This window comes from Lissotriton vulgaris, chromosome 5, assembly GCF_964263255.1.
Source record: "Lissotriton vulgaris chromosome 5, aLisVul1.2, whole genome shotgun sequence".
NCBI lineage: Eukaryota > Metazoa > Chordata > Amphibia > Caudata > Salamandridae > Lissotriton > Lissotriton vulgaris.
Window position 1 is genome coordinate 894,125,582 of NC_141693.1, and position 20,998 is coordinate 894,146,579.

Below are 20,998 nucleotides of genomic sequence, written 5' to 3' on the forward strand. Positions count from 1 at the left end.
AACTCTAAATATCTCCTCTGCTACCAATCAAACCCTCTCAGTTTTTGATTAAGGCACTTCATTATTGATGGAGTGACGTGATGATTGCTGTCATATATTTAATAGTTGTACAGAGGAACTCGTCATGCATGTGTGCCTCGTAGTGATGCGTGTGGGTTAATTCTGCAGATCCTGTGCCATTACCTACCATTTTTTTGCAGGTGTATGACACCGAGCTGGAGAATGTCCCGGATTTTGATGGACTGACTGACTTCTGTGATACCTTCAAACTTTTCAGAGGCAAAGCTGATGAAAGCGAGGACCCTTCCGTTGTAGGAGAGTTTAAGGTAAAGTGCCATTTCAATTCTCAAAATAGATGTAAGAAGCATTTTCTTTAAAATGCAAATGTAGATGACGGAACAGGAAGGAGTCATTTTGAAGTGTAATGCAAAAAATTCATCCTGTTATCCTTTTGTTGTTCAAGGCATATAAACAAACTGTTGTGGACTGCTCTAGTTGACCAGCATAGAGCTGTTTTTGAAGCCTTGGTGGTTTTTGTTACATTAATTACTTTGTGTTCTTTCTTCTCACTATTCTGAAACGCACATGCTTCACAGTGACTTCACTAAAATCATTATATTTAATACTAGCTGATTTAATTTCCATGTGTATTTTTTGCTTTCAATATTTTCTTAAGAAAAGTATTGAACCAATAGTACAAGGAGAATGCCAATAGTACAAGTAGAAGGCCATGTTAAGTTTTAATTGCAATTATGATAGGAAATTAAAAACTTCCATCACAGGCAAAAGAGCCTGGGACTTGTGTAATGTGATGGAAACCATACTATATTAGGAGTCGTAAGAGACGCATACTCTTACAACTGGACCAGAATTGCGGTCCTGACACTGCTGTCAGCAGTTCACCCTGACTTTCCAAGACTGAATGGGACACAAAGTAACGTAGGCTGCTGTCTCTGTTGTTCACACACATTTGGATCAAGCCACACTCTAATACCAACGCCTCCGCCCCAACGGCGCAATACACATGAAGTGACAGCACTGAATGGCACCAGACTGGCAGTGACTTGTTTTAGATCAGTAACGGCTGTTGCTTTGTGTAGTAACATTTCTACACAACCCCTACTTATCCTCACAGTATTTTAAAGTACATTTGAGCATGCCTGAACATGTTGTGTAGCATGTAGACAACTCGTCTAACAAAACTGTTTCTGGTCATTATTCCGTCTTCGACACCAAATAAACAAAACTGTATACAGTGCTGTACTTTCATTTTATGTACAAAGTTCCTAAGGTGCCTCACCACATTTGTGGTGATCATCCTTATCGAACAGTGTTTCATTAATAGGAGACACGAAATATCACTCAAATCGGCAGATAAAACAGCACAGGATGGTCTAGCGAGCGGTCTTTAATTAGAACCCTTTAAACTTTACAGGAGGGTCTCTCTACAACATATTACTCCCAACAGTAATGGAGATGTTAATCTCTGCAGCATCCTCCATGAAATTTCTAATTTTCAAGAGATTTTCTGTCATGTTTGTGTCTGTGGGATGTGATACTAGAGAATAAATCTGCATGCTCAATCTTGTAAGATATAGATCAGCCACTGGCGGCAGGGCCAGGCTGACCGTAGCGAGCACGGGGCGTCTTCCCAGTGGGCCGGAAGGGTGGGGGCTAGTTTTGGACCGGTGGGGGGCGTTTTTCGTGCAGGGGGCCGGTTTTGCAATATTGGCCCACTGTACCAAAAGCAGCAGCAGTGTTTCCCACCAGGATGCCACCCACTCCCCCCCCCCCCCCTGCGGCTTGTCTACCTTAACTGCCTTGGTCGGTTTACGTTCCCAGTCCAGCCCTGACTGGCGGTCGCCAGTAGGTAGTTGTAGTTGGAACCTAGTTTCCATTGGAAAAACATTTTTCGTTTTGCCAATAACTTTGACGCCGTTTGGCAAATCTTTACAAAATTTTCAAAACCAATTTGCTGCTCACTTCAGCGGCTGTCTTTGAAGTTTCGGGGTGATTTGTCAAGCATGGGCCTAGAAAAAAAGTTACACTTAAGAGTGTTTACCCAGTGCTAATTCCCATAGGGCCTTTAAACACCGCTATAGCCCGAACTGCTGAAGGGAATTACACCAAATGTGGCAGGAAAGTAGATGTTGCTCCAGGGAAGGGCCTTTTTGTGATTTGGTGTAAATCCGTTCAGTAGTTTTTGTAATTAATAGGAAATCAAAATATAGATATATAGGGATGCGGATCCTCTAAGGATCGAACAGTCCCCGTGGTGAAATGCGATTGGCTGCCAACACTTCAACTAGGAAGTGTTGGCAGCCATCTTGGGACTGGGCTTGTAGCAGAGTCACAGAAACCATGTTTTTAAATCAACAAAAAGCAAAAGGGGCATAGTAGGAATACCCTGACCCCTAGACCTGCTCCTGGGGTCCATCTGGGAACCCGCAGGCCAAAGAAAACATTTATTTTCAAAGATTTCATTGGAGGTCACGCAGAATCTGCAACTGCCGCCAAAAAATCCAAACAGAGCAGATCTCCTGTGCTTTATTTGTAATTTGCCCCCAGGTGGGCCAGGTCCTCAGGCAGTAGAAAAAAGGAGGGGAGCACGGGTTTCCCCTCCTGGAGCTTATAAATGCCCCAGGGACCACCACCTCCCTGGGGCTTATTAATTTAAAAATGGGAGGCCTCCTGGACCCCTCCCAATCCCGGTATCAACAACCTCCCTGGGGCTTTGTTTAAACAATACGGGGGCTGCATGGACCACCACCTCCCCGGGGCTCTTGTTAAATTGGATGGGGGGGCCACGCTGACCCTTCCCCAACCTCTGGGACCACCCCCTCCCCGGGGTACAATCAAAGGAGGGGGGGGCCCTCCTGGAGCCAATAATGGCCCTGGGGACTGCCAATCCCCCCAGGACCGCCCCTGCAGTGTTCTTGTGTGCCCACCCCGGGACATTGCAGTTTGCTTTGGCTTGGTGGGAGCATTACCGCTCCCACCAAGCCATAGCAAATGCTGCTCCACTTTCAGCAAGTGAGAGCATCACAAATGCTCTTGCTTGCTGAAGTGGAACTGCTTTTGCACAGCAGAATTGCTTTTGGACAGAGGGAGCTGCATTTTCATTATCTCCCTCCAAAAGCAATGGCTTTTACCGCAGGATGCGGGAGCCAGCAGGAACTGCGGGGGCCTTTAGGCTTCCCCTGCAGTCCCCAACAAAGTGTCTGGGTGCCCTGGGTGGGACCAGGGCAACCAGACTAAAGGCTGGGCACTAGAGGATGGGGTCCCCAGGGCCGAAATCTCCCCAGGAGGGTGCTGTGCAGCCCCCTTCCATTATTTCTAAAAAAAAATACTGAAAAGCTTGGCCCAGGGAGGGGGGCAAAGCGTGTTGTTTCCCATTTCAAAAATGCCCTGCCCCGGGGATGGGGTCCCCGGCGCCAATACGAAAAATCGTATAATTCGAAACACCACCCTCATGCTGCTGTGTAGTAGCTCACTGTGCTCATCAATGGGTTTTCTACATTTAAGTACAGTTGATTACTATGCAGATTACTTTGGTAGGTCCAGGACTAGATCATAGATTCAGTCCTGGGTCTAAGCTGAAACCAGATTAGCAAAAACGTTTGTTACTGTAGTGAATTTCCATGAATATAAAGCTGTTTTAAAAGTTCCCACTTAGAAACTTTTCAATGAAAATCTGACAATGTTATTCAATGGGAGAAACTTCAGAATGCAGGTAAAGTATGATTGATTTACTTTTGTAATCCAGCACTGGTCTCCTAGGGCCAGCATGGGGTCTTAACTTAGAACAGGTTGGTAATTGCGTTTCAGTATTTCGTAGGATTTCTAAAGAATCTCAACTTTTCAAAAGTACACACTTAAAAGAAATGTCATAGAAAAGCAGACAACGAGTTCCTATGTAGAAAATACGGATTACTAGTAAACCCGGGTGGGATTACTTTTGAGGTTCAGTACTGGGCTGAAAGGTACAGTACTGGCTTCTCCCCTGATCACAAGTGAGTACTTCGGAATTCGGACTTTGGCTGATTTTATATGAATCTTTTCAGTTTTCAAAACTTCACACTTAGAAAATTTTCGAGTCAAAATTGGTCAATGTTATCCAATGGCTGGTAAGTGAGTTACCAGTTTCCAGGTGAGTACTTGGTTGGTGAAGTTAAGGTTCTTGGCATAGACTCAAGGGTCCCCCAGGGTCACGTAAGTACAGTTAGTTCAAACCCAGTGGCAGAGGGGCAGCCGGGTGTAGAGGTAGGTAGGCCCAATAATATCCAATGAGAGGAAGGGGGCTTCGGTTGGTGGCTGCTGGCTAGCAGGCCACGCGGCTGTGGGAGCTGGGCTCCTGGTCACTTGCTCAGGGCAAGGGGGGAAGTAGGATAGGACAAAGGTGGCACAGCGAGCGGCACTCGGGCGGCTGGGTGCAGGGTGCTTTTGAGCTGTCGGGCGCTCAATGTTATCCAATGGGAAAGGCCAAAAGGGAACAAAGGCTGCAGGCTAGGACAGAGACTCCAGGGGCGACCAGCACTTTGAGAGGTAAGTTGGGATCTTGGCGCACAGGTAGGTACCCCAAAGCGAGGCACAGGGGGCTGTAGGGTACCGGGTGCAGGGGTGTCTTTGGGTGTCAGAAAAGCTTACCCTCGGCTGGTCGCGGTTGGGGTGACCCCTGGTTCTGAGTCTGCAGGCGTCTGCTGGTTCGTCGAAGGGGGGTCTTTGGGCACTGGACTTCGGGTCCCAGTCGCTGAGGGGACGTCACGTGGTCTTGGTTCCGTTGGGCCCGGCCCGGCGGGTGCAGAGTGGGCTGGTCCGGAGCTTCCTGGTTGGCACCAGGTGGGTTGTTGCAGCAGAGCCTCTGCTGACGGGTGTCCCAGTCTTCAAGAGGGTCAAGGCAGGCAGGTCCCCCCGGTGTCCCAAGGTTGCTGTCCGCAGGAGTTGCTGGGATTAAGCAGGAGCAAGTTCCAGGATTGACAGGCCGGTAGGGCTGGGGCCAAGTCACTTGTTGTCGTTCTGTTGTTAGCAGCTGCACGTCGGGTCTTTTTCTTCTTGATCTTCTTTCTTCTATTCATATCTATAATCTAAGGAAGGTAGGTTCAGGGAGCCCCTAAATCCTGAATTTAGGGGTGTTACAGGTAGGGCACGGACAGGGACCAATGGGTCCCTGTCCTGGGGTGAGTACACCCCCCTAGCCTGCTCCTCTCCTGTGGGAGGTGGGCAGTAGCCTAGATGGGATTGGGAAGGGCTCCCCATCTTCTAGGTGGCTGGAGCCCGGGGTTGTGCTTCACCTAGTCTCCCCCACCTGAGGGGTCGGGTTGGCACAGGCTGGCACCACCCCCCCCCCCCCTTCCTGACATAGTTTTTCCCGCCTGCCAGAGTGGGGGTCAGTATTGGTGGGGGGCTTGTTGCTGGGTACAGCAAATGGTCTGGGGAAGCTCACAGAGGCGGCATGCCTTTGAAGCTTCCCCCTGCCCATCTTGGGCGAGGAGACCTAGCACCTCACCCAGGATGTGCTTTGTTGCAGGCCCAGGAGAGTGGGGGCTCTCCTACCCAGGGGTCCAGCAACATGTCTGCTGTGTGGCAGCCTCTGCATGCCACTCAGCCCAGACGTGGATTGTAGGTTAGGTTTTCAGGGGGCATCTCTAAGATGCCCTCTGGTGCATTTTACATTAAATCCCACACTGTCATCAGTGCGGGTTTATTGTGCTGAGAAGTTTGGTACCAAACTTGTCGGTCTTCAGTGTAGTCATTATGGTGCTGTGGAGTTCGTAATGACAACTTCCCAGCACCATGTACTCTAAATGGCATCACTGCACTTACAGTACCCAGGAATAGCCCTGGGTACTGTAGGGGCACAGGGCTCATGCACCTGTGCCCACACCTCTGGCATAGGGCACCCAGCTAGAGGGGTGACTGAAGTATGCTAGGGCAGCGGGCTCTGTGGGCATGGCACACAGGGATGTGTGCCATGTCGACTCTTGGTTTAGTTCTGTACTTAGGCACTCAGCCTGCAAAGTCAGTGTGTGGGTGCCAGGGTACAGGGCCCCTGAGGGTGGCACAATAAGTGCTGCAGCCCTCATGGGTCTTCTCTGGTCACCATGCCCTGGGTACCTAGTGTACCATTTACTAGGGGCTGACAGGTGGCCAGAGATGCCAATTGGGTTTTTAGTTTTAGCGCAGTTTTAGGGAAGGAACACAGGCCCTGGGTACCTGGTTGGAAAGAACCCAGGGCACACTCAGTCAAAGCACATCAGCAGTTCAGAAAAAAGTGGGGGCATACCAATGCAAGAAAGATGGCCCGTTCTCACACCAGACCACTCTGCCCTTGTGTTGTCCACCTCTTTAGCATTTATACCATCTTTGTGAGTGTCAGTTGGTGGTTGGAAAACCTTAAGCTGAAGGGGGATGAGTGACTGCTACAGATATACACTTTAAAGCCTCAAGTCAAATGTATACTGGCTGTGCAGTAGCTGGCCCTTGTCTCTTGAGCTGGCAGTCTTTTGTTGTTTGAGTCCACCCTGCCTTCTACCTCCCGTTGACAACTCCAAATCAGTAAGTGAAGTCCTGTGGTTAAACATACCTACTTCTGAGATATGGCGCAAGTGTCTCCCCTCATTTTAATGTCTTCCTGAAGAGTAGATTTTAAAGCTCAAGCTTGATGCCGAGGCCTTCGCTTTTCGGTTCAGGCTCCACACTTTCCTTCCTTACGGTGTACTTCAACTTCAATTTCATTGCCCATATGTTGCCACTTGGACCTCTGCACTTGTCATCCTTCCCTCTGTCCGTATAGTCACTCTCTCCACATGCCACTGCACCCTCTCCTGCTCCCTGCCATTCTTCTTTTTCAATTTTGCCCATCACCTACTTACATTTCACCTTTGTCTCTTTTTATATTTAAAATTGTATCCTTGATGCTGCCTGATCTTCCCCACACTTTCTAAATTTCTTCATTCTAAATCTAGACCAAAAAGACATGCCAAAATGACATAAAAGCAATGAGCATCAAGAAGACGTTTGTAACAAAAAGTACTTGATGAGACTAAGCTGTTTAGAGAGGATAAGAAAACAAGTAAAAATTAGATCAGAGGTGCAATTGATCATGTGTTCAAACTATTGCCGCTCACCAAAGGTTGTTACCTGTTTTATTAATGAGAGGAAGCCAAAACTTAAATTGGTTGTTCCTCTGCTTAAGACAATGGGACTCTGCCACAAACAGACCTCATCCTCTTTTAGAGCTGAGCTCCTTTGCAGATTGAACTGAGATGCAGCTAAGTCCCTGCTTACATAGTGCTAAACCCTTGTACAGGTACATCAGAGGCTGTTCATGCACAGACAATTTCTTTCACTGGGCCGGAGCAGAGTTCCTTCATACAAAGCCCTGGGCTGGCAGAGCTGATCTCTTGCAGGCATGAAGTTGAGCTCCATTGTAAACAAAGCTGGGCCCATGGTCATACATGCAGGGCCGGTTCTAGGATTTTTGGGGCCCTGGGCCGAAAGGTAATGTGCGAGGCCCCTCTAATTTGCTTGTGTGACATATTCAGGGCTCCAGAAGCTGCTTTGTTCAGACTTCTCGTGTGCCGCAGCTCCCCCTCTGTCACCTACAAGCATCTCTTTCACAGCCCATTTCGGGCTGAAGGTGTGGAAATTGCTTGGGGGCTGAGAGTTAAACCTGTGAGACGCTAAAGTGCTGACAATGGGCAGTGTCTCTGAATGGGCAGCCGGGCAGGAGGACTAATTTCAGGACAAACCTGCACAATGCCTCTCATAGCAACTGGGACACCATCCTTAAGAGGCCCAGGGAGAGCCCCCTTCCCTCCCTCTCATGGCCCAATTACAAAGACGCCTTTCTTTGAATTGAATCAGCAGGAGTACAACAGGGCTGGCGGTGTGTTGCACTGGTGTGGGGCCCCATGCTGGTGGGTTGAGTGCGAGGCCCTGGGCAGCTGCCAACACTGTCCATGCCTAGCGCAGGCCCTGCATAAATAGATTGAGGTGAGTAAGTTCCCAGTCTGAGTTCAATCAACAGTCTTTCCTATAAAGGCGGAAGTTCTGTGAGGAGTCGGACTGAGAATCTGGGACCAGCTAATATTCTGTGGGAGTCCTTGCATGGAGTCTGCATTCAGTCGTCGGGCCTGTAAAGTGAGAACAATTACATTGCTTCACTGGAACTGTTTCCAGTGGTAAACAAATGTCAGAGTGGGCGGAATCTACTGGGAGCGACGTTCCGGAGCAGTTGCCTCTGGGTCAGATGGAAAGGGGGAGTCTTCTGTATTGTGAATGGACAGACGACTACAGAAGAAACGAGGCTTGTCGCCATGGCGCCGGCTATCTGAAAGAAATGTGCATGTGTCCACTTGGTTAATTAGTAGATCTAAAGGTTGCTTCAAGCCAGTATACCTTATAATTGGTACAAATATTTGAAGTTACATGGTGACAAGCTATTCTTTTTGTAGGTTACTGTGAGTGTGTTAGCAGTTTGGGAACGTACCCTGGGTACAGTCTTGTACACTTTTACTAAAATTACTTTTGAAAACGCTCTAAGCAAGTAAGCAAGGAATCACTTTGCATATTTTGTGGCAACTTATTTTCTACTGCCTGTATTATACTGTGTAATACATGTATGGTGCTTTGTGTCACAGGCAGGGACTTCATAGTGCTATAAATACACGTCACTATCCCCTCAGTGTGCAAACCAGGGTTCAAATCGGTGACTCCTCTTGTTAAACACTCAGACACTTGAAGGGATCTCAGTATCCAACTGAGGTTTGCTGCCAAAACCATGCATTTCCCACAGACCAGTTCAACTTGCATTTATTTTTCCTCTAAGGTTTGTATATTAGATTTTAGATGCGGTTACCACTATGTAACCGGCCAAGAACCTAGCTACTGCAGAATTGTATTTTTATTTTAATGTAATGGTCTAACCGGTGCTTGAAATGCAAAAATAGAAGTGCATGTACCCTGTACCAGAGTACCTGCTTATTTTTGAGAAGTGCCGGTACTCTCCAAATAAACGTATTACGTCACTCTTGAGAAGTGCAGGTACTCTCCCTCTAAAAATAGAAAAGTGCACTCAGTACCGGCCCATTTAAAGCACCGGGTCCCATCTAACCCCACTGAGGAGATGAGGCCTCAAGGCTCGAGGTGTCGATTTTGGTACTGGAGAACCTTCTCGAGCCTTGGAAATAGTCTGGTTCCCGTGTAAAGCGCTCGGGCGAAGTTCGTCCTATATAGAACCGCACAGATAAACATAATAATAATAGAGGCTCCCATCATTGTACTCCGGATCACAGTTGTATGCCCTCAGTGTGTGACAGTGACATCACAGTATATTGTTGTCTCAAGGACTGACGACACTTACTCGCAGCGCTCTTCTATTAGGATGGTACTAAAACAAAGTCAATATAAACTCGGTGGCGTAATACAAAATGATGGGAGCCCCTGCAGAATGCGATGAGGGCTCCCGAGTCTCCGTTTCATTCAGATACTCATTAGCCTTGGGATGTATGGAGCCCCATTAAGAGATTGGGAGACCCCGAAGCTTAGCAGGGGCCTGCGGTACGCCCTTGGCTATCTGAATGCGGTGCCTCTCGGCGACAAGCGGTGTTATATTCTTAGAATGGGTAACAATATCCATGATTAGCCACAAGGCGGCACACTCCCCACACGCAAGAAAGTGGTAAAGTCCACTCTTATTCACGTCGCTTGCAAACTCAAGCGTCAGACAAGACTGTCGATTATAGTTTGCCGTGTAGAGCGCGTGCTTATACCAATATTTACAGTTTTCAGCCCCTTTGACCCTGGTGGCATGCGTTGATGTACTCTTACGTTTTGTGCAAATATAGAATGTAAATGAATCTGACAATTGACATGGCTTGGCGCTTTAATGGGTTGGAAGTGACGAGGTATATTGTTTTGCTTCCCGCAGTTTTACGTCGAAGTCTCTACCAGGGGTTTCATTTGTCATCTTTTTCAGGGTTCCTTTCGGATCTACCCGCTGTCTGATGACCCTGCGGTTCCTGCCCCTCCACGTCAGTTCCGGGAGCTTCCCGACAGTGGCCCCCAGGAATGCGTCGTGCGCATCTATGTTGTCCGAGGCTTCGACTTGCAACCCAAGGACAACAATGGACTGGTATGGAAGAGGAGTCTGTGGCCAGGAATATATGGGGAATGCATTTGCGACTAGCTATGTTAAGGACACGTAATTATTGGGATTGGGTCGACGTCATGTGTGTTTTAATCGTACATGTAATGACCTTTCTTTTGTTCGTTTTTATTTATTTTTTTATTCATATTGGGGAGCGAATTGTAATGATTTTAATTAAACAATAAACTATGACATGACCACGTATGTGTCAAGAGAGCTAGTAGAAGAAATACGGTAGGAGTCCTAATTTTGACAACTAAATTGTGCATTTCTCACAAGGCCGAATTTTGTGTGAACTGTGGCCTTATACAAGATCTTGTGTGCACCTTGTAAAAAAGTAAAATGATAATTTGTGCATAGGGAAATTAAGATCCAGCCCTTGAAAATCGTTGACAAGAATTCTCTCTAGACATCCATTGTACTTGTAGAGAACAGATTTGGTACATTTATTGAAGTGGGCCATAATAAACTTAACTCCAGGGCTTTAAGTGCGCCGGTTCTTGCCAGTGCTCAGCGCCGGCAGTTCTAAAAAGCAGGCTCCGAAACGGGTCACTATCGGGCTCTCCATTTTTGCCCTCAACCTCAAGGTGATTTTTTTTTTTTTTTTTTTTTTTAACTCTGCAGCAGTGCCACCCTTCACTGCCTTAGAGGTAACTTAAAAGAGGTTCGTTATAGTTCTTTCGCAGTTTCTTAATTTCAGAATGTATTTTCAATAGTATATGCAACAAAACCGTAGTTGTTGCTTATGTATATTATGCAACTAACAGCTAGACCCAGGACACTCCCCACGCCGCACGGCTCGCCAGCTGTAGCGCGTCTCTGCTCCAGCGCCACAGGTTCGTCCCTGGCCTAGGTGACCCCGCCGCTGCTAGTTTTTATTCTTCCCCGCTGTTGCCTCATTGTGTATATTTCCCTCATTGTAGGTATTTACTGACTGTACTTCTTCATTCTGTAATAGTTTTTGTGCCTCCGTTAGGACTGTAACCCCTGGTGGTCCCCCTCCCCGCACCCCGCCACTGCTCCCTTGTGGCCCCGCCCCCTTTTCTTCTGTAAACCCAATTGGCTGCCCCGCTCCCGCCTCCCAGCTGCTCCTCCCTCTCGGCCTCATATTGAGCCGCGCGGGGCAGGCGAGTGTTACCTGACCCAGGACACCCCCCACGCTGCACGGCTCGGCAGCTGTAGCGCGTCTCTGCCCCAGCGCCACAGGTTCGTCCCTGGCCTCGGTGACCCCGCTGCTGCTAGTTTCTTTCTTCCCCGCTGTTGCCTCATTGTGTATATTTCCCTCATTGTAGGTATTTATTGACTGTACTTCATTCTGTAATAGATTTTGTGACTCCGTTAGGACTGTAACCCCTGGTGTGCCCTCTCCCCGCTCCCCGCTGCTGCTCCTGCGTGGCCCCCCCTTTTCTTCTGTAAACCCCATTGGCCGCCCCCAGCTGCTCCTCCCTCCCACTTTGCATCATATGGAGCCCGCGCGTACGTGCAGCGGGCTAGCCGATTTTGCCCCGAAGGCGCGCCAAAGGCAAGCCAGTCTGCGCTGGGACCGCGCCCAGCACCGGAACCCCTGGTCCTCGCCGCTGCCAGCGCACCCAACGATCCTACGACGACGCCACCCTCCACCCACTCAACACCGGCCGGAACCCCGCCTGCCACCGAGCTACCCCGAAACGCACCCACGGACCCTTCACCTGCCAAGCCTGCCAATTCACCTGCCTCCGAACCAGCACCGCACCCGCAAAGCTGAGAACCAGCAACAACCACCTCAAGTGCATGCTGCTCAATACCCGCTCCGTCCACAGGCGCTCCGTCCACAGGCACGCCGTCCGACTCTTGAACCTGCTCGACACAACATCACCAGACGTCGCCTTCCTCACAGAAACCTGGACGAATGCCTCCTCAGCCCCCGACATAGCCATAGCCACCCCGGACGGCTACAAGATCACCCGGAGGGACCGCCTCAACCAAACCGGAGGTGGCATCGCCATAGTCCACAGAAACCCCATCCGCATCACAACCAACTCGGACGAAACCCTCACCACTGCTGAACACCTTCACTTTCAGATACACACCGACCCAAAGACCACCCTCAGAGGCACCCTCATCTACAGACCCCCCGGACCACGCACACAATTCAGCGAAGCCAGCGCAGACTTCATCAGTACGCACGCCCTCACCTCCACAGACTACATCCTCCTAGGGGACCTCACCTTCCACCTGGAGAACAACCAGGACCGCAACACCGGCGCCCTGCTGGACAACCTCGGACTCAAGCAGCTGGTAAACACCCCCACCCACTACGCCGGGCCACACGCTTGACCCGATCTTCTCCTCCAGCAAACACATGTCCTTCAGCCACTCCACCAGACTACACTGGACAGATCACAGCTGCGTCCACTTCAACTTCAGGAGAACCACGACCCACCACCACCCGCAACAGGTTCCCTGCAGAAGCTGGAGCAAGATCACCGCCGACCAGCTCACCACCACCCTCAGCCAGAACCCGCCCACCAACACGACGGACCCCAGCGAAGCAGCCCGCAACCTCACACAGTGGCTTACCAACTGCGCCAACGAACTAGCACCACTGAAGAGCCCTCCCAGCAGACCCGGCAGCAAGAAAGCCTCCTGGTTCACCAACGACCTCAAGAACTCCAAGAAAACCTGCCGCACCCTCGAGAAAGCCTGGCGCCGCGACCAGACAGCAGTGAACACATGACAGCCCTCAAGAACGCCACCCGCAAACACCACCTGCTGATCCGCTCCACCAAGAAAACAGCATTCAAAGAATGACTGGACCACAACACCCACAACAGCAAGGAACTCTTCAGCAGCTTCAAGAAGCTCTCCAGCAGCGTCAAGAAGCTCTTCAACCCCAGCGCCTGTAACAACGACATCACACCCTCACAAGACCTCTGCGACTCACTCGCCTCGTTCTTCCACCGCAAGATCCCCAACATACACAACAGCTTCGGCACAAAAACCACGCACCCTACCACCGAACCAGCGCCCCCACCACCACCCTCTGCACCTGGACCCCTGTCCGCACCGAAGACAACACCCACCTGATGAACACATCTAATCTGGATCCCCCGCCGACCCCTGCCCTCACCACATCTTCAACAAAGCACTCCATCGCACCCCAACTCCGGAACATCATCAATCGCTCCTTCGCATCCGCCACCTTCCCGGAGAGCTGGAAACATGCTGAGCGCCCTCCTGAAGAAACCCACCGCGGACCACCCGGACCTCAAGAACTTCCGCCCCATCTCACTCCTCCCCTTTCCAGCCAAAGTCATCGAGAAGACCGTCAACAGACAACTCTCCGCCTTCCTCGAGACCAACGGATCCCTCAACCCCTCACAGTCCGGTTTCCTAGCAAACCACAGCACAGAGACCGCCCTCATTGCAGCCACCAATGACAATAGGTCCCTGCTCGACAACAGGGAAACTGCTGCCCTCATCCTCCTGGACCTCTCAGCAGCCTTCAACACCGTATGCCACCGCACCCTGATACAGCACCTCAGCAACACCGGAATCCAAGGAGCGGCACTGGAGTGGATCATCTCGTTCCTCGCCGGTAGAACCCAGAGAGTCCGCCTCCCCGCGTTCTGATCCGCGGCCACCGAAGTCATCTGCGGCATTCCACAAGGATCCTCACTCAGCCCCACCCTCTTCAACGTCTACATGAGCCCTCTCGCAGCCATCGCTCGCCAACACAACCTTAACATCTCCTACGCTGATGACACCCAGCTGATCCTGTCCCTCACCAACGGCACCGCCAAAGCCAACCTCCAGGAAGGAATGAAAAACGTCGCAGAATGGATGAAGACCAGATGTCTGAAACTGAACTCCGACAAGACGGAAGTTCTCATCCTCGGACCATCTCCTTCTGCCTGGGATGACTCCTGGTGGCCCCCTGCCCTGGGCACCACACCCAAGCCAACGGACCACACACGCAACCTGGGCTTTATCATGGACTCCTCCCTCACGATGACCAAGCAAGTCAATGCCGTCTCGTCCACCTGCTTCAACACCCTGCGCATGCTCTGAAAGATCTTCTGATGGATCCCCACCGAAACCAGGAAGACGGTTACCCAGGCCCTCATCCCCAGCCGTCTTGACTACGGGAACACCCTCTACGCTGGAACCACAGCCAAACTCCAGAAAAGACTCCAGCGCATTCAGAACGCCTCAGCACGACTCATCCTGGACATCCCTTGCCACAGCCATGTCTCTACCCACCTGAAAGACCTGCACTGGCTCCCTGTTAGCAAGAGGATCACGTTCAGACTCCTCACCCACGCACACAAGGCTCTTCACGACGCGGGCCCGAAGTATCTCAACAGCCGCCTCACCTTCTACACACCCACCCGCCAACTCCGATCCGCCAGCATCGTTCTCGCCGCAGTCCCACGATTTCGGAAATCCACCGTCGGAGGAAGATCCTTCTCCTACCTGGCAGCCACGACATGGAACTCCCTCCCCACTCACCTACGGCTGACCCCAGACCATCTTGCCTTCAGGAAACAACTCAAGACCTGGCTGTTCGAGCAGTAGGGTGCCCCCCCCCCCAGCGCCTTGAGACCCTTGCGGGTGAGTAGCGCGTAATACAAATTTAGTGATTTGATTTGAACAGCCATTGACTAAGCCCATAACCCTAGCTTGTTGTAGGCAAGCTTACTTATTGTATTATATATCTGGATTCAATCGCAGAAGCAGCAAAATGGCAGTCAGGTGGCACACTATGCTAAGCACAGATTTTTAGCTTACGTGTTTTAAGTCACTACCTTAACTGCATCGGCCACGCCCCTTTGAAAGACTCCCCAGTTTTATTTACCCCACTTAAAAGTCCTGCTTAACTGAACAATTTAGCAGTTTGATAGCTGAGCGTTATGAAACTTTTTCTCAAATGCAACCTTAACCTGGCATCCCGCCTCTGGGGTGCCTTTGTATTGGAAAAAAATAATAATCCAGTATTTGTAAGGCGCAAACAGTTACCCAGAGGTATCCCGGCGCTGGGGGCCATTGGGAAGATTAAGCAAGCTATTGCCCAGAGTCACATGGTGCTGGGCTGACCTGCCACGGGTGCCCCGGATCGAACCGTGGCACCCAGATTCCAGCGTCCGTCACCCTGGCCGCAGCACCACACCTCTTCCCAACTATATTGGCAACTCCTGTTCTTTTGTATAAATATAAATGTTAATCCCACATGGTCTACACGTTCCTGTCACAAGTTTACCTGGCACAGACGCGGTCTCAACAAGGGTTGAAGGAACAGGTATTAACGGGACCATCAGCGCTGTTGCCCTCAAGATAGGAGTTTAAGACAGTAACACTTGTCCAACATTCCAGGGCATGTTTGGAAGTGTCCCCAGCTGACAACATCCACTGGATTCGTGTTCAAAGTAAATGTTCTAATTGCGCGCTTGCTGATGACCCGAATATTGTACAATGCCTTTTCCCTATCTTACTTTTGTACTTTCAGTGTGACCCTTACATCAAACTTTCATTGAGTAAGAAAGTGGTTGAAGATCGGGATAACTACATTCCCAACACACTCAATCCAGTTTTTGGCAGGTAATTTTTTTTTCTTTTCCATTAGACTCTGCTGCTTTGAAAAATCCACTCTATTAATTTTGCTGCACAAAGGTAACAACATAAGTTGCTGTTAAGTTAGCCAAACACATCATCGAAAGCTTCAGTATTTAAGGTTATTATCCAAAATAATTACAAGGAGACGATGGACAGAGCACTGTAACTTTTCAGACACTCACCCCAAGTCACTATTTGATCTGGGTTTGGATCCAACATCGTTGTTTAGCTCACTTCACTACCCCAGTTCACAGTCCAGCCTAGACTGTTCCCACGAGGAACAGGGTCAAGACTGAATTGCATATGGCAGGGTCTGAACTGGAGTGGTGAAGTGAGCTAAACGTGAGGTGACGCTGATCTTGTCAAAGGTGTTTATCGGCAAGGGGCAAATCTGAAGCTGTGCACCCTGTCAAAGTTTTCAGTGCTGCTTGTTTTGCATTAGTAACCCAATGTTCCAGTTGGCAAGCAGTTCCAGGGCAGACACTATTGCACTAAACCTTTAACACAGGGTGTAACCTTTTCCAAAGATATTAGAATTTTATAATGTTCAATTTGCACCAAGTTGAAAATGGGTGCCAGAAGAAGCTACCCCCTCTTTGAACAAAATTATTAAATTATTAAAAATATTTGTGCAGAATACTCAATTCAGAAAAGCCTTTCACGTTCCTGCTGCCTGTTATAAGTGGTTTACTGACTGCCCCAGCTGCTTCCGTCCCTTCAATATCCCTTTCAAGGAATGAGCTCTTGTCGTGAGCGATGTTAGGGACTAAAATGCTGCTTCCTCCTGAGAAATGCCGTTCCCAACCCCCACAGAGAGGTTGCAGGCTTGTGAGTAATCGTAAAATATAGGTCACTTGCTTCACCAAAATTAGGGCAGAACTGTCCAAACTAGGAGCTATTTCTGAACTGCACTTTAAAGGTATTGCTGGGAGGTCAGGGATCCAACCCGGAGCTTTGATGAAAGAGGGCAACTTAGTCACCACAGTTGAGGTTCGATCCAGCGCCATGGTTTGAGGCAGTACGTAATTTGTGAAGAAATAAGTCCCAGGGTCCTAGTCAGGAGGCCACCACTGCTTGCCCCACTTAATACCACTGGCAGCACTGCCAATGGCAGTACCTAATGGCTCCTAACCAACACACCACTACAGGGGTGATAATTCAGACTGTTCAAGTCCCCCCAAAAGCTATAAGACTGGCTTGGGCGACAGGTATTAGTTGTTTGTAATGCATATTGAATAATAATAATAAACAACTGATGTTCTGCTTGTTTTGCTCATCTCTAGATTATACAAACAGAGCCACCATGTGGCAGCTATCATAAGTGCCAGTGCCGAGCACCAGAAACCACTGTCTCAAATTAAGCACTGGTTTGAGTGTAGATTTGTGTTGAGTGAAAGCCCTCCCTTTAACGCTAACTTTAAGTAACTTTAATGTTTAACCTAGAAAAATACAAGCTTTACTGCAGATATTTTGAGTGACCTTTAAATAGTCAACATAGTCAGGCATGCTGCAAAATGAAGAGGCACAATATCACACGCAGTGCATTTACTGAATGAATATCCTTAAGCAGCAGCTCAATTAGCCTACACCAATTAGTCCTCAAACTGTTATCAGATAGAAGTAAACATACAAGCAATTAGCTATTTTATTGTTTACAAAGTGTTCTCTGAGGGTCATTTTCAACTTCAGAAATAAAGCTCATATGTTCTAAATCTAATGTGGAGAAGTCAGTCTCTATAATGTTCAATATGAACATACATTTCTTTGAAAACATTAAAAACTCCCTAAAAGCGAAGTTAAATCGAATAGAATTTTAAGAATGAAAATTACATTTCGGATTGTATTAACCTACCTATGTAAATTTGAATGATCTTTCTAATCATGATGATCCAAAAGTACAATTTTCAAACTTGGGAAAAATGAAACGTTGTTTTCGCAACGGAAGTTTGCCAAGCAAAGGAAGCACTAACTTTCTGAGGTGGAACGTGTGTGTGTGTGTGTGTGTGTGTGTGTGTGTGTGAAACAAAAAGACCAGCAAGATTGTTGTTAGTCAGCTTAGTTAGAATAGGTAGACAAGGGTTGTTTGGAATAACTGTTTTTTGCAGAAAAGCAAACACTTTTAAAGACTGCATAATAAAACTAAAAGCAGAAAAGTTTTAATGTACTGTGATTCTTTGTTAGGAAATAAATGATCAATTAATTATCTTGTTTTATTGAGAACATTTTGTTATGATGATTAAAGTTGAAGTATCCTTTTTTCTATTTAATCTTTTTGTTGAAGTATTACCCAGTACGCAAACCTATTGCAAGCTATTTGCTGCATCTATAATTTAGTTTGCTTTGCAATGGGGGAAACCACAAAAAAAATTCAGTTTTCTGTGTTAGTCTCTTGAGAATGGAAAGGTGGTAGTGGAAGAACATCGTTTTCCTAGGTCACCCCTCTTTCCTACAAAATGTCTCTTTTGATATTCAATTAAACCATTTACTGTTTTGGTAGCATTTACACCTGCCATCACCCAATAATCAAAGCGGAAATTGATGAACTTTACTAACCAAATCCATTAAATCTGCTGTTTCTTATTTTAGGATGTACGAACTACACTGCTTCTTGCCCCAAGAAAAAGATCTGAAAATTGCAGTCTATGATTATGATGCATTGACCCGCGATGAAAAAGTTGGAGAGACCATTATTGACCTGGAAAACCGCTTCCTTTCCCGCTTCGGAGCCTACTGTGGGATACCACAGTCGTACTGCATGTAAGTTGAAATTACTCCAGAAAAAAATGGTTTTGCAGACCGATTATTTATATATATATATATATATATATATATATATATATATATATATATATATATATAAAAAAAAAATTCTATTTGTCGCCCCACCCTACCAAATGGGCCCAGGACCTAGACTGGTGTATGTTTAGGGAGAGGGCTATGTATGTGGCCAGGTGTTGTCCGGAGAAGTGGGGAAGATTTGGGGAGCCTGGAATAGCCACCGTGGCGATCTATGCACTCCACCAACGAGACCTATCACGGCTGAAGTGCTGGAATCCCCTTGATCCCCAAAATTCTTTATATTGTATTAGAATTTTGTACGATTGATGATTCTACCCCTGTGAAAGTGTCATATGCTATTCACCTGATGCTTGTTTGATATTGTTTTATGTGTTTTCATTCAATATAAAGATATAAAAAAAAATGCTATTGCTCATAGGAGAAATCTCTTAAAGCCATTCTGCCTTGCTTCCACAACCCCTTTTAGAAGACCCTTTCCCAGAAACCGCAGTCTCATAGTTGATCTCTCATATCTCACAAATAAGAAACCGTTTCTAACCAGCCTTCTGAATGTGTCGGGTTTGCTTACACAACTTCTTGGTGAAGCTAGAAAGTCTGACTCCAAGTGAGCTCGTTTTGGTTTACATTCTTGGGTGCGATGGCCAAGGGTTCTAATGAGGACACTGATCATCATCCATCCAGAAAGCCTCCTGTCACTGGTATTCCAGGCAAAAAGAATGCTGGGACACCACTTCAGCATCCTGCAGAGTGCTGTTCTTTAAGCTCCTAAATGCCATCACACCGTAAGTTCTTGGTAAAATAATGAGGCTAGTACCAACTTCCCAAACACCCACCCTGTCCATGCCAGTTAATGTGGTTCATCAATGCCCATTGTATTCATTAGACAGAGGAGGGTTACGTAGTTGGAGAGGAGTTTGTGCTATTGAAGGGGAGAGATGGAGGATGTGTGAGAAACTCCGCTACCCTGGAGGATCCTTGCAACTCTTTTCGAAGTCTTGAAGTAAGGGAGGACACCAAGTTAGGATAGATGGATGTTTTATCCAACTTGTGTTTGATTGTGGAACCAGCAGCTTCTCCTAGACTAACAGTTTTTGCTGATCAAAAGTGCTCCTGCAAACATAATTCTCTGAATTTCACTGTACAGATCATCACACACCTTCCCTTTAAATAAGTTTAACATCTTCATCCGAATTGCATATTATAATGCATATCATCTATCAAGTACAGTAACTAAAAACAACATGCTGCCATTGCCCTACTATATTCGATTCTACATTCAAACCGAATATCCCTCCATTTTATACTCTTAGTTGGTTTATCGTAACCTCTCACCCCCCCCCCCCCCCCCCCCCCACCCCAACCACCCACTCAGTGTGGTTGGGACATGCACTTCAGCTTTATTGAAAGGAAGAGGGCAAGCAATGAAACTAGTTCTAAACTCACATTAAGTGTTACCCTATCATTTGAAATTGCTTGACCTTAATTTCACAGGAGTGTTTTATTTCAATTTACATGCCTGCATTAATTTGTTCTGTGCTTGTAAATAATTTTTATTGAGGTTTTTATATTTATTGTACAACTTGAAATACTGTATCAAATCCAGCAGTACAGCATTTCCTATGACTTATTCAGTTTTAAATCTCAGTTAAATAATTTACTTGTTTTGCATAACAGATCAGGCATTAATCAATGGCGGGATCAACTGCGACCCACCCAATTGTTACAAAACATGGCACGATTGAAAGGGTCTCCACCCCCTGTAATCTCAGAGAATGGACACAAACTCCGATTTGCTGGAAGAGATTACACTCTGGATGAATTTGGTAGGTTGTTTTCTTAACATTGTGATTAGGTCTTTATGCTGTATTTAAATATGAATGTGTGTGTATCTATGCAAATCATTGCATTCAGTTAGAATCGTCTTTAGAAAGAGTTTAGCATTTATATGGCACAGTGTATAAAAGCAATTGCCGAATGATCCGCTCTTAATAAAGTAGATTATTATTTATACAAATGTGATGGACAACTTTGCCATTTTTCTTGAAATAATGGGTTCTTAGTTGGATTGGTGGCGGAATATTATTTTCTCTGGATTAAACCAGGTGCTCACGGATATCTTACTCAATAAGCATCCGATCTCACATGCTTGGTGTTACTGTTAGAATCGGTCACACAATAACAATGTGTGCAGGTGTCTGGTATCTACTTTAACCTGGGAAAGTCAAATTCTTTGGTACTGGTTGCTTGATAAAACAGCATTTGCCTATGAAAGAAAGTGTTACAAAAGGCAGCTGAAATCAACAAGGATTTAAAGGGAAGCAGTAATGTGATGGGACAACACATCAGATCACTACTTACAGAACAGCATAACACTGCACACAGATTGTACAACCTAATTTTCTAGAAGGATAGACAATGATTCTTATAAAAGACTGAGGCGATAAATTAAATTGTAGT

At 47.3% G+C, this 20,998-nt stretch overlaps 1 protein-coding gene across 2 annotated transcripts in view; it reads left to right on the plus strand.

Annotated features, from left to right (window-relative positions):
* Positions 1–20,998, plus strand: part of MYOF (myoferlin) — a 550,379-nt gene that overhangs the window by 454,586 nt on the left and 74,795 nt on the right. For both annotated transcript variants that reach the window (XM_086922487.1, XM_086922488.1), the window contains 5 exons: positions 201–326; positions 9,980–10,135; positions 15,636–15,727; positions 18,329–18,499; positions 20,216–20,364. In XM_086922487.1, coding sequence (XP_086778613.1) covers positions 201–326; positions 9,980–10,135; positions 15,636–15,727; positions 18,329–18,499; positions 20,216–20,364 — 694 coding nt within the window. The remainder of the gene's footprint in view (positions 1–200; positions 327–9,979; positions 10,136–15,635; positions 15,728–18,328; positions 18,500–20,215; positions 20,365–20,998) is intronic.